Below are 14,450 nucleotides of genomic sequence, written 5' to 3'. Positions count from 1 at the left end.
CATCTTCAGTGGCCCTGAGCTTTGAAGTTGGCTGATGCCAAAGCCGAGTGCCACAGGATGGAATTTCTGTCAAGTAACCCAGATGCCAGCACTTAAGTTTTTGACACTCCTCTCTAGCACTTCTGCAAGGCCCCTTGCCCCACACGCTAGTTGTATCTTCATTGTATCGCGTGCCTTTTTACAAATCAGAGCATTTCTAAGCTTCCTACCAAGTTATTTTTTTTATTTCCGCCCCCCCCCCACCCTCTAGATAAGAATAATATCTTAGAATTTGGTTCTCTTGAGATTTCGGGCTGAAGGTTGATCCGTTTTCAGGCATCCCTGGAAATTTGTTTCGAGAGCCCAAGATCTGTTAACTGTGAGATACACAATTAACTGTATGTTTCTAATAATCTCTACCTGTGAATCTGTTCTTCCTGCCAGAGATTACATAGAGCACTAAACACATCATTCGGAGAGGAAAAGCGGCAGCGTTTCAAGACAAAACGTGTGGAAAAGAGGTAAGAAGAGGCCAGCGCCAGGTGTCTTTATGTTTGTGAAAATAAAAGCGGAGAGATGTAACTGGGTCTCCCTACACATAGGGGAAATTATGTGTAAGTAATTCAGATCAGATCAGGACCAAGTTGTTGATAACACAACCAGTAAGAGTATGTGTGGTTTCAAACAGAAATAGGACAGAATAAAAAAAAATTCTCTGTACATATGGACAGGGAAAAGCATTATAGGCCACGTATGGTTAAAAGCACGGCTGTGGTCTCTGGAGTCAGGCACCTGGATCATAACCTGTCCCAGACACTTGCCGTATGTGTGGCTTGGCAAATTATTTATTTAACTTCTCTGGGCCTCAATGTCCTCATTTGTGAAATTGAGATAAAAACAGTACTCACTTCCTAGAGAGGCTGTAAGGATTCATTGAGATAATAATACAAGTAAAGCCCCGGGAATGAAGCTATTTTAGCTCTTGTTCTTGTGTACAAAATACACGCAAACCTTAATTCATGAGTACTGCACACAATTCGTTTCCTGCAGTGTGCCCTTTCTGGCATGTGGGCTCCGTGGGGCCTTTCTGCTCCCCACTCCTTTCCAGCACTCCTAGGAATATTTGAAATATGCAACAGACGTGTTCTGCTTAATTCGTTTCCTGGCACTCTTACTACAAATGCCCAGAAAAGCATCTCATGGATAGGAAGTAACAAGCAGTAAATGCATAGAGGACACCTGAAAACCGAAGCTTCCCGCCTTCCCCACATCCAGCCCGTGGATGACTGCTGCAGCTAAAGGGGCCGGCTGTGCTGCACGCTGCCCCGTGGCCCTCCTCCCCTCCTCATCCTCCTCGTCGTCCTCCTCCTCCTCCTCCCTTACACCAGAGCCTTCAGTTCAGGGCACTGCCTCCAAATAACTCTCATCTGTGGCAGATCATCAGCTCAAAGCTTGGCCTTCTGGGTGATTTTGAAATCTGCCACTCACACTTCCCACTCCTAATCGAGGAAAAGGAAAAAGGGGGTGAAAGGCATCATTCATTTTCATTGTTTATACCTCCTCTGGGACGGCTGCTGTGCCCATGTCTCCAGTGTGCATCTAGCTTGTCAGAACCATTTCCATTCTCTCTGGAAGCCTCTCTTTCCAGTCAGTGAGCACTTCTCGCCCTCTCAGTCTGTGGTATTCCTGGATCATGTTGCAGCCCTGTCAGCAACAAGCTGTAGACTAATCAGGTCACAGCTGTCCTGTGTCATGTTACATGTGTTTTCTCTGCAATTAAAACAAATTTTTAACCAGAGGAACACAGATAGACATAGCAGCAAAGACATCATCTCATGACAAAGCATTTGTTTACCAGCCATAATAGAAACAGGAAGCCCAGTGATCCCATTTCCAACCGTGGTGTGATTCCTAGTCACATCTCTCTCACCTGAGTTGGGCACCAAATGTGTCTTTCACTCAGTGTATGCACTTTCTTGGCAGATTCCCTTCTGAAGCCCCTTATTTTGAGGCACTAAAGCAGAACACGCCTTCCTGGCTTACCTTGGGCCTGCACTTCCGGTGCCACCTCCCTACTACCCAGCACCCACCCATAACCTTTCAAATGCAGTGAGTGTTTGAGGTCCCATAGCTGTCATCCCTTTTCTGAATGCTCCAGTGGAGTATTGAACTCCAAGGTTACAGAATTGGTCTGTGGAAGCTCGTTTTGCTCATTTTAAGTGCTAAGTGCAGTTCACCCACTGGTCACCTTACATGCCAAGGCTCAGGAAGTTTCCATAGAAAACATAACAAAATGCTGAAGAGGCCTCCAATGAGAAACCAAATCTGACATCAGTATCTGTCATCTTCCATTCATAGGTGGCCCAGAGCCACATGTCGATTACCAGAGCACTTGATAGAGTTTGTGATGGAATCCAGCTTTTGCTTATTTCTCTATATTCTATTCCCAGATATATGCACAAAGCTCTGGAGAAAACCAGATTGGCTATCTCTACTTACCTGATTTCTGTGGTTGCCTGGACATGCCAGGAAAATGTGCAGGTGTCCTACTATGAATCATTCTGTGGTACTACAGTTAGGTTTGTTGGGTTGAAAACTCTTTGCCTCTTTTTTGGAAGAGTACCTACACAAATGCCTGTGCCTGCTACAATTTGGCATCCTTCCTGCATGCTCTATATTTATAGAATGAATAAAACCATAGATAAGTGGGTGTATGCAGATGAGTCTGGCCCTGAGGACCAGGGACGATGGATGTGTGTGTACCCTCTGGAAAATAAAGATTTAATTGAGCTTAAAAAAAAAATGATGAACAAATGATTAACATATGGATTTGAGCAAAGGCCTAAAGAAATTCTGGGCCATGATACCAAAGTAGATGTTGCTCTTTTTCTACTTAATGCAGAGAAAAAAGTAAATATTGCAAGACACTATCCAGTCTTTGGTGTATTCAACCTGGGATTTCATATAAGTTTTGGTCTATACTTCATCCCACTAGGTTTCCAATACACCTTCATTTTCCCTTTCTCCTTGCCCCAAGGTATAAAAAAATTATAATCCACATAACACAAACACAAACAAGATTGTCTCGAAATTTTTCAAACTCAACTGGAAGAGATTTGAAGGAAAAATTAAAGGGAACTATAGGACTAGAATTTAAAATTTTAACCATACCCCTGACCAAGGTTTAAAGCCAGCGGAGGATCCCTGGGTGGCGCAGCGGTTTAGCGCCTGCCTTTGGAGCCTGCTTCTCCCTCTGCCTATGTCTCTGCTTCTCTCTCTCTCTGTGTGACTATAATAAATAAATAAAAATTAAAAAAAAAATAATAAAGCCAGCGGAGCTCTAAGTGGGTTCATTATAGACTTTTACTCAACCCAGGACACATGAAAGTCAAGCTCTGGTACCACTCACTCATTTATATGCCACTTAAACTATGAGAAATGTAAATGAACTGCAGGGTAGTTTGGAATATGTGTTTTAATGGCTTGGGGCAGGTATCTAGGTTTTTGCTATGTAAGAAAATTATCTCAATAACTTAATTTTTTAAAAAACTGCGAGTTAGCATCTATGGGTCAGCTGCGCAGTTTACTGGTCTGGGCCAGACTTTGGCTGATCTTGGCTACATTTGCCCATACATCTGCAGCCAGCTTGTGGAGAGGGGGAAAGCAGCTAAGGGCTGGTGGGTCTATGGCCTCAGCTGGGTCCACCGGGGAGACTGGGAACTCTCTCCACATTGTCTGTTATCATCAGCAGATCAGTCTGGACTTGTTCACATTGCGGCAGCAGGATTCTGAGAGAAACCCTTAGTGGAGGTGGACGAGGCTTCTTAAAAGTTTAAGTGTGGAACTGCTGCCTGCCATTTCTGCTAGTTTGGCCCAAAACAAGTCATGAAACCAGACTAAATTCAAGAGGGAGGGAAAGCCAGACTTTCTCCCCTTGAATGCTCCTTGATAGAGCTGTGCCACAAAGTCCCAGTACCGAGGGACATGGATGGAAAGGAGGAATAAAGGATTATGACCATTTCTGCAGTCAACCAGAGGGCAAAATGAAACAGAATCATCCTATTAAGTCCTTGTGTTTCTGTTCTCATCCATGTAACTGAATCAAGACTTTATTGGCCCTCCCTCTACTCCTTCCCCTGGAGGTCCTCCCCTTCTTCTCCTGGGAAGAAAGAGCCCAGAAATAAAGTCTTGATTCAGTTACATCGTTGGGAACAAAAGCACAAGAACTTAACAGAGTGTTTCTACTTAGGTTCGCCCCATGACCAATGCAAAAATGGTCATAACCCTCCTCCTCCTACAAGAGTAGAAGAGAGCAACTGCCATACTGCTGAGGGCTCTAGTCTGTTCTTATGGCAAGAAACTCTTCTCACTGCATCTAACTGTCAAAGTTTATTTCGGGCACCAAATCCCCCTTCTCTTGGGCCCGTCCAGCAGTAGCTCTTGCTGTTCACAGCCATCTCTCCGAGACAGTGGAAGGTGGTTTGAAGCAAGCCTGAAAGAGGGTTGTGAATCTATTTCTATTGACTTTCATTATTCCAGCAAGAATTTGAGGCTTTCTTGGGGTTTCTTTTTAGCTTCAGACCTGAGCTGTCATTCTCAACCCACATAAAGTCTTCCCTATAATGGAACACTTTTTGCTGAAACCCGCAACTTGAATGTTTATATTCTCCTCAAACTCAAGTAGTAAACATCAGGGTAGTCCTATGGGACAGAGGATGAGCTGTTTTATGGTATCTATCAGCAGGCTTATGCTTAGAGTCCAAGAGGTGAATAAACAGGTTCTCACTTTTACTAAAGCACCATTTTTGTAGCCATTGAATGTTTCAAGGCGGTGCTGCTCGCTCAGCCTCACTGGTAGCAAGGAAATGGAAAGACGTCCAAGGTTCTTCATAAAAGATATATGCCACACCCTGGTCCCTCCGCCCTCCCGATGATCCATTCCAATTTCAGGGCAGCGGAAGTCTTGGCAAAGCTTTGAACTTCAGTTGAAAAGAACTGTAAAATGGCTCTTTTTGTCCCTACACCACCCCAGCAGGTAGTCCATCCGAGGCTTTGTTACTTCATCTCTGAATACACATCCAGCTCCATATTCAGTTTGAAATGGCCAACAGATGGGGAGCAGCACTTTTGAGAGCTGCAGAGTGGAAGGTGAATCTAAAGTGTCTTTGTTTCCCAGGTCCAGTGTGGGACCCCGTCAGCTCACTGTGTGGAATACTTCCAATCTGAGTCATGATAACCGGCGAAAGTACATCTTCAGTGATGAGGGAGGACAAAACCAGCTGAGCGTCCGGACCCACCAGGACATCCCGCTCCCTCCAAGGAGGAGAGAGCTCCCCGCCTCGCTGACCACCAATGGGAAGGCGGACTCCCTAAGTGGAGCTCGGAACTCAGTGATGCAGGAACTCTCAGAGCTCGAGAAGCAGATTCAGGTGATCCGGCAGGAGCTGCAGCTGGCTGTGAGCAGGAAGACGGAGCTTGAAGAGTATCAAAGGACAAACCGGACTTGTGAGTCCTAGGTGACCCTGCCTGCCGCTCCCCTTCTCGGTTCTGGGCATTCCTCTGAGCCCTTGAGACACTTTGCGATGCTCTTTTGTAACTACTGACAAAAGTGCGGGGAAGCGGAGGTCTAGGTCTTCTTAGAGGTCAAGTCTGCCCATCCTAGCCTAAAAATCAGCCACAGCCCTTCCCAAGCCAACTCCCTAGCTCTCCAGGGTAAGGGGTCTTTCGGAGCAAGGATGGTATCTTAGGGGTAAACTCTGTGGAAAGGATCTATGAATGACCAGGCAACCCTGGCTCCTGCTAACCTTCTCATCGGGTGCCACACTAGTAGTTCGGGGTTTTAGCCCTTTCTCTGCACTGTCACCAACAAGAGATAGAAGCTTACTCATACCTAGTTTTATTTTTAGTATGGAACAGGATTATCCAGGGGTGTGGCTTTTGATCTAACTCCCCCCATCTAGACTTGTTCCTACATTCTGACCGGGGAGCTGGATAAGAGCCAGGGGTGTGGGTCCGTAAATAATGAAGTGAACTCATTAGAGTCACAGCAGACCAAGGATTGATTAGAGTCATGTTTCTGAGAGGGTCCCGCATCACCAGCACCATCCTCACCAACATTTAGTAGGAATGGCTTACCTGCCACTCTGGAAGGGGACAGGGATGTGGTGAGAGGGAACAGAGGACAGACAAAAGAGGTGTTAAAAATGGCCATCATGCTGAAGAACCAAAGCGCTGGGCCAGAAAAAACAATTTGGCTAATGCATGAATAGGACTGTACTTCTAATCTAGCAAAGCATCTCCGCAAGAGTGTGCCTTTTATAAAGGAAAAAAAAAGCAAAGCAAGGACGTGGCCTTAGATGAAACCGGACTATCCCTGCTTATTGCCCACACGGGGCAAGCGAGCTGGCACTGTGGGTTGAGTTAAAAGGCTCTGCGAACCACACATTAGCCCCTTAGCTCTAGGAATCCCAAAAGCGGACCTCCCCTGCAAACACCACAAGCTTTAACATTTGAGACGGTGCGCCCTGTGCCGTCCATCTCTGTACAGGTAACCACCAAGCAGTCTCCCAGCCCGACACCCACTCCTCCCTGAGGGGCTGTGGCCAGATGTGGTCCCTCCTATTCTCCCCTAGGCCCCATCGGACGCCCCCAAGGAACTGATCATCAGTAACCTGGCTTCCCCTCCCCGTCTGCCTAAGCATCCCTGTCCCGGGTGCACCGGCGTGGTCACACATGCAGGAAGGGCACGTCATGGGGAACCATGGGACATCAGTTCCCAGGGCTAGAGTAGATGGGAAGCAGCTAGGAACCCATTAGAATGCTGACTACCAGGGCCTTTTTTCCCAGAAGTGGTGGGGAGTCTGGCTCAGAAACCTGTTAACCCCACTCCCCCAGGTGACTGACACATGTGATCCAAAAATTCCTCTTCAGGAAGCACTGTTCTAGAACGATGGCTGCTCCCAGGCTGGAGAGAAGAGCCCTTTTAAGAGGTTTTTAGATGTGAGCACACACCTGCTGATTCACCTTCCACACAGCCCCTCCCACCCCAGGGGACCACTTAGGACGACTTCCTCGTTTATCACTTCCTTTGCTCCAGACTCATCAACGGGAATGCCCACAACGAATCCACAGCACTGTCCCCCGCACTGTGCTCTGTAACAGCTACCCATCCCTGGAAAGGCTCGCAATCAAAAAATTTCTCCTGCGTTCCCACCAGGAGCTCCCCAGGCCCCCAGGGAAAGAGAACACCTTCAGCTATAATTAGGTAGCACTTTGGTTAATTATCTGAGAAACCCCTGGGGTGGATGGAGGCACAGAGACTGATGAGGGAGGTAAGAGGCTTCTAGTTAGACTTCCTAACCTTGCAGATGAAACAGTGAGGGAACGACGGGTGTTGGGGTCGGGGGGGGGGGGAGCCCTGGAAACAGAAAGGACAACCCTGCTTTGAAATACCCTGTCCTCCCGTGTTCTCACCCAGGCCCAGACGTAGGTTTGCAACTACCTTTGGAAGATGATGCCTCATAGCCATCCCCACCTGTCTGCAACTGCTGAGGATGCCGTAGACCCTGCCATCATGCTCTGCGCGGCCCGGAAGGCTGACGTGCGGGTGTACCTCTCAACTCAACGTGACAGCCATGCTCCTGATGTACATGGACATTTTTGTAACTGAACTCATACTAACTGTACTTGAGAAGCTGGCTATTTAAAGGAACCCAGAGGTGAATTCTTTTGTAAAGTAAAGAATCCTTTTGTAATGCAATTAATTATCCCTTAATGTCTCTGTTTTGTAAGTTTGGATTTTTGTATTTCGGGTTTACCTTAAGCTTCTCTACTGAGGCACTCTGAGCAGTGGTGACAAGCTAGACGGCCCTGCCTACCCGCAAAGCGGATGACCAGTGCCCGGCTTCCCCAGTATCTACTGAGGAACTACTTGGCCAAACTGTGGCCAGGACGGGGCAAGCAGCAGCAGGGGCTGGAGGCAGGCTTACTGCCATCAGCATCGCTTGAAACACCTCCATGTTCTGGATGAAGAGAAACTGCATAGTTGCTTGTGGTGGAATGAAGCAGTCTCAAGTAGCAGTGGTTGTCGTTATCGGTAGTAACTGACCAGTGTTTTGCAGTGTGTGAAACAGTGTGTTGTGTTTCATAAAAAGAGTTCATGAAATGGTGGGTCCTTTGAAAACCCTCCTTTCTGTTCTGCTCCACCTGTTCTTTCAACTTCCCTCGGGCTCAAAAACACAAAGAGCAAAGGCTTCAGGTGGAGGGTGGTAGTCTAGTAAAGGAGAAAGAGGTAAGGGATGCTTGCCTCCTCTTCCGGGCTCCCATTTCATGAGATCAGGAAGGCCCATTCTTTTCCAAGCTCTGCTGCTGGGAAACGAGACGGCCTGGTTGCGTAGCACACCCCACCCCATTTTCCAAAGGGGAAGTTCCTGGCACAGGAAGCACACAATAATATACGGCGGGGTGAGCAGGAACAGATAGGGCAACGTGGTTCATGTAAATAGTAACTATAAGGCCCCAGAGTGTGGATGCCTTGGGGTAGAGGAACAAGGGGGATTCCTCCAACAATTAAAAGACAAGTTGGAAAAAAAAGGAACAGACAAGTGGGGCAGCCACAGGGACACAATCACTTGAGGTCTTTAACATGCCTGGAGGGGACTCCATTATTCATGGATCTTGCTGTTGCACAAACCCTATACCGGGGCTGCTGCTTCTGCGCCAACCAGCCAAGTGGTCAGTGAAGCAACTGCCAAGTCAAACCGAGCTACATCTTCTGGGCAGTGAGCTTCTCAGTGTTGTTGCTGGGTCTCATAGGGCCTTGGAGCTAATAAGCGTTTCCTCGGTGTGGATAAAGAATGAAGGGGAAAGAAACTACTTTAGGGCCTCTCTTCCTCCCAACTCATTTTTGATAAGCAAACCAGAAAATTCAACCAGTCATGGAAAGAACTTGAGTTCTGATCATCAAAACCACTTCACTATCTGCACTTTTGAGTTATTCCCTTCTTTACTCACCTTAATGCCACCCATCTAATCCAGGAGTCCCTCACTCTTTTTAAGTTTAGTTCCTAATTGTTTTATGAAAATAATGTACTTAGAAGTATTTTCTTAAGGTTTGTAAAGAGTGTTTGCATTGTGTCTTCATTTTAATGTGTGTGCAATCGCTCCACTCCAGGAAGAACTGAAATGCTGTCTTGTGAGCATGAAGTGAACAGGCTGTTTTGCTCCAGCCACTTTTCTTGTACAACCATGTGGATGGACTAGATGTTCTCAGGTCTTTTCCATCTTCAGTTTCTATGACTGTGGAATAAATGTTCAGATAGAAACTTCACTTTCTGGTGTACTGCTGGCATTGTCTTTGGGGATTCAGATGTGGACATGGGACCAGCCCCTTCCTCACAGGAGACTCACTCATGCTATAATGTACACTGTTTCATCAGTAGAGTCAACGTGGCACAAAGTATGCTGAGAAAACTCAGAGCCTGGGCATCACAAAGTATAAATGAAATGGCTTCATCTGGGAGACATTCTAGGAAAAGCCACAATACTGAGAGATCTCTAAAAAGTTCTGCCCTGGCCACCCTCACTTAGTAATTCAACAACCATCTGCTACATGGCCTGTATTTACGTGCCAGGTGCTGGGACACAAGAGTGAATAGGATGGGCATAGTCTCTGAGATCTCACAATCTGTCCTTTTCACAACCTGTAAATACACAATGATCTAGAAGCTAACATTTATTAAGCATATGTTAAGCTTCATTAAAACCCCAAGACACAGGCTTTCTAGACCTAAAGTAGATAAACCAGACAGCCAGTTTACAGATGGAAAAACTAAGGCTCAGGGAATTAAGGAAGCTGTCCAAGCTCACACAGCTAATAAGAGTAGTGGCAGAGATGGATTCACACACAGGCAGTGCAATTCCAGAACACCTATTTGACGTCGTCAGGATTCTGATCATTGCCTTATGACTAACTCCCTCTCCTTCCTCCAACTCCCCTTCAGTCCTTCTGCCATAGTGCGTCTGACCCATGCCTCAACCTGCCCCCCAGCTCCACAGAGAAGGAAACCAATGCACGTACTGCACCTGTATTGCCATGTCCACTGAACTCAACACTGCAGCCCACAAGTCTCACAGAAACAGCTGTTCTAGACGTCTCTTTTGGCTTCCTGGCCCGAGAACTGGTACAAATATACCTGAAAATCCCTCAGCAGTCCTGCAGCCTCAGGCACTCTTGTTTCTGACACACCTGGCAGTTTTAGCTGCTGGCAAACCTGCCATCATGAACCTGCTAGCAGGATGCATTCTTCACACACATTCTTTTGGAATACACTCAAGTCAAATCTCAGACAAATATAAACCTACTGTAACTTAATTCAACTGCCAACTTACCGAAGGTTGTTTTGCATCATACAATCATCCATTGTTTGGATGTTTATTCTGAGCCAAGCATCAAGCTAGCTGCTTGAGAGAGAAAAATAAAAAGCAGATTCTGACCCCATGGAGCTCAGTTCAATGGGGAGACACAAACTGGCAAAACAACATGGTGTATATTCTGATAAATGCTCATCGGGTACTGTAGAGGCAAGAAAGACACATCGTGCACATGCGTGTGTGTGTGTGGTTGTGTGCACGTGCATGCACATACTCGCAGTGGAGAAATTGAAAGGAGGGTAACCAACACCCCAGGTAAAAAAAAGCAATGTGCTAAGTTCCAGAGGTGGGAAACCATGACAATCAAAAAACTTAGGAACATCAAATAGTTCAATGATACACATAAAGCACATGTGGGTAACAGACTGGACTGGAAAGAAAAAAGCAGAGGCAAGATACCTATGCTAAATTGGATTTGTATCCCAAAGACTTCAGGAACCAGTAATGGATTTTAAGCTAAAAGAGGGTTATAGTAAAAAAAATCAGGGTCCTCACAGCTAGGTGGAACTGGCTATCATCTACATGCATTCAATTTGTTGGTAGGGCAGTGAGCAAATGAAGTTAACTTTTTGATGACTGGGAATGACTTGGCCATGACATCACTTAGCCAGGACAGGTGGACTGAGAGACAGACCTAAATAAACACATTTGGTCTAGATTCTAAAGATGTCAGTCTTTATTCTTTATTCTTAGAAATAGGAAGAAAATATAGAAGAAAAATTGACCTCTCAATTTCTTTGCAATAAAGTTAATGTTTTGAGCATTTACTAGTTGCTAGGTACTCTGTTAAAATGTTTTATACATATTGACTCATTTCATCCTCAATACAATTCTGTAATATAGTTATTTTATAGATTAAGAACCTGAAACAGAGAGCTGAAGTAACCTGCTGACAAGAGGCAGAGCCATACTCATCCAAAGTCTGACTTCACAGGAAACACGTTTAGCCCAGTGCCTGGAATCACAATAAGCACTAAACAAATGCACAAATGGCCTGGGCTGGGTGAATAAGGAGAAATCGAAGATCCCTTTGGTTCAGTCCTGCTCTGGAACAAAGTACTATGGGAACTCTCAAGGAATAGGGGAAGAAAAAGTCCTAACCGAGGGCCTGGCAGAGATCCTACTTAATTACATTACAAATTTTCAGAAAGACTTAAAAGACTCAAGGTATTTTCGTTTATTATCTTCCTGATGTCATGCATTCTGTTGGTACCTGTCTCCACTTAGGGTAAAAGAAAAAAAGAAAAAACAGAGGTCTGATTGCCACATTTTTATTCTGCTGCTAAACTGAGTGACCCTGGGACCTGTTTCCTCATCTCTAAAATAAGGACATGATTTGAGGTCCCTTTTAACTCCCACATCCTAATCTTCAAACCATTCCACTCTAGATTCAGTAACCTGAAATCCTATGGCATTACTCTTAATACAAATATACCATGCTTCCAACTTTGTCTTCAATTTCCCTCAAAAAAAAAAAAAAAAAAGACTAAACCTACAAAAAAAGCCATAGCTATCATGGATTACCTCAGAGTTACCAGTTTCAGAATTCATAATAATTCCTTTTGTTATCACCATGAAAGGAAATTTAACATAGTTCTATATTTAGGATAATCCAAATTTGAAGTTACTTCAATATATGAGGAAAAATTGTTTCCACTTAAAGGAGTGAAAAAAAAAATGAGTAAGGTCTGAATTACACACTGGTCCAATAAAGCAGACTTCTGAGGAACTGTTAGCAGAAGCAACGAGCTGCATTAACTTAACCATGCAGACTTGCCCGGGGTGCTGTGGGCTAGGCCTACTACTGAATAGTGAGGACTATGTTGTAAACATATTACTCTTTCCAGGTGCCTGGGTTGCTCAGTCAGTTAAGCGCCTGCCTTCGGCTCAGGTCAGGATCCCAAGGTACTGGGATTGAGCCCCATGTCAGGTTCCCTGTGGCAGGAATCTGCTTCTCTCTCTCTCTCTCTCTCTCTGTGCACACACTCTCTCTATAATAAAATTTTTTTAAAAAAGAAGACAATGCTCTATGTCCTAAATTTAATACCTGTGAAGTATGCTACAAATAAGACCTTAATATCTGACATTAGGGAAAAAAAAAAAAAAAAAAAAACAACTTAGGGAGAAATCCCCAGGGAGTAAAGCTCAATTTTTCTGTGTGCTGGGACAATTACAGATTTAGGAAATGCTTAGGTTACTTCCATACCTTCCACACTTCCTATTGTATAAACCCAATCCAACATGTACACAACCCACCAATTTTACTAACTCTCAATGTAGCTGTCTTATCATGTTAAATCAGGTAGACTTCCATGGTAAGAACTAGTCAAAACTTTTTTGCGTACTCACCGGTACTTGGGTCTATCTATCAATGACAATCAATCAATTGGACAATCCTTAGCAAAAACCTTAAAGATCAAAATTTAAAGGCATTCCACACCAACAACTGATCATGGAAATTGATGAGAGAAGCATACAGCTTCCTTCAAGAAGTGAGCATCAGGGGATCCCTGGGTGGCTCAGCAGTTTAGCACCTGCCTTTGGCCCAGGGTGATCCTGGAGTCCTGGAGTCCTGGGATCGAATCCCACATCAGGCTCCCTGCATGGAGCCTGCTTCTCCCTCTGCCTGTGTCTTTGCCCCTCTCTCTCTCTCTGTGTGTGTGTCTCTCGTGAAAAAATAAAAAATAAAATCTAAAAAAAAAAAAAAAAAAAAAAAGAAGTGAGTATCACCATCCCAATAGGTCTGAAAGAAGTGATCATTTCTCTATTCTCCAGAATCTTCCCATGAATCCCCAAAATAACAAATCACATTCATCACTCAAATGGCATGCACGCAGTACTAGGTGCACAGAACTCCTGCCCTTGAAGAACAAAGATGCTGTGGATCTGGACAGAGATTAAAAAACAAAATGAAACAAGGAATCCCAATAGAAATTCATGTAAGAATGCAACAGCTAACAAATAGCTGAGTACCTTTGAAAAAGATCCCTATAGAGGTAAGAATATAGGAGCCAAGCCATGTAGTTAAGATATATGTCTTATAGCACATCAACCCTAATTTTGGTCCAAATTGCCAAGACAATTTCCAAGATAACAACAAGAGAGAGGAAAGAAAAAAGAGATCAATAAGTCCTTGAAGTTGGAATCACATATAGCATTAAAGCAATTTCTAAAATGTTCTTTATGGATCTAGACCAGTGATTCTTTTTTTAAATTTTTCTATTATTATTATTTTTAAAGATTGTATTCATTTATTCATGAGAAACACAGAGAGAAGCAGAGACACAGGCAGAGGGAGAAGCAGGCTCCATGCAGGGAACCTGTTGTGGGACTCGATCCCAGAACTCCAGGATCATGCCCTGAGTCAAAGGCAGATGCTCAACCGCTGAGCCACCCAGGGATCCCGATTTTTTTTTTTTTTTAAAGATTTATTTATTTTAGAGAGAGAATGCATGCACGGGGATGTAGAGTGCAGAGGGAGAGAAAGAATCTTCAAGCAGACTCCCCACTGAGCAAGGAGGCTGATGTGGAGCTCAATCCCAGGACCCTGAGATCATGACCTAAGACAAAATCAAGAGTCGGACGTTTAACAGACTGAGCTACCCAGGTCCTCCTAGAGCAGTGGTTCTTAACCTTTTTGGGATTTATGAAGCTTCAAAATTCCTTTGAGAATCTGAAAAAAGCTATGAAGAATGTACATACAACACAAACAAAATTTTGTATACAATGTGTGGGTATTCCTGGAGCCCATTCATTGGCCTCTTCCGTAGTTAGAAGCCTCACTGTCCAAAAATCACCACTATTTTTGGTAATTATCTCAAAATGTCTCTAGGAGCTCTCTCTCTCTGTTGCTGGGACTTCAAACTAGTTGGGACAAGGGGCTCTCTGCTGTTCTCAGCTAGAGGAAGTTCCCATAAATCCCATGGGACTAGTGGTTTCTTCCACAACATTCCACAGGCTGCATTCCCCCGATGCTGGACAACCAGCTCTCCTAGCCAAGCATCATAAACAGTAAAAATCCAAACCCAAACCACTTGCTG

General features: G+C 44.7%; 1 protein-coding gene across 2 annotated transcripts in view; it reads left to right on the top strand.

Annotated features, from left to right (window-relative positions):
* The window catches only part of GRIN3A (glutamate ionotropic receptor NMDA type subunit 3A), a 150,285-nt gene extending 140,978 nt beyond the window's left edge, over window positions 1-9,307 (top strand). The window contains exons 8-10 of one of the 2 annotated variants that reach the window (XM_025432653.3): window positions 424-500; window positions 5,156-5,484; window positions 7,457-9,307. In XM_025432653.3, coding sequence (XP_025288438.3) covers window positions 424-500; window positions 5,156-5,484; window positions 7,457-7,503 — 453 coding nt within the window. In that variant the 3' untranslated portion in view covers window positions 7,504-9,307. Of the gene's footprint in view, window positions 1-423; window positions 501-5,155; window positions 5,496-7,456 lie in introns of those variants that run through there. The other variant, XM_025432654.3, reaches the window with a different exon arrangement.
* The last annotated feature ends 5,143 nt before the right edge of the window (window positions 9,308-14,450 follow it).

The sequence above is a fragment of the Canis lupus genome, chromosome 11, assembly GCF_003254725.2.
Source record: "Canis lupus dingo isolate Sandy chromosome 11, ASM325472v2, whole genome shotgun sequence".
Lineage (NCBI taxonomy): Eukaryota > Metazoa > Chordata > Mammalia > Carnivora > Canidae > Canis > Canis lupus.
This window is presented reverse-complemented; position numbering and strand designations above follow the sequence as displayed.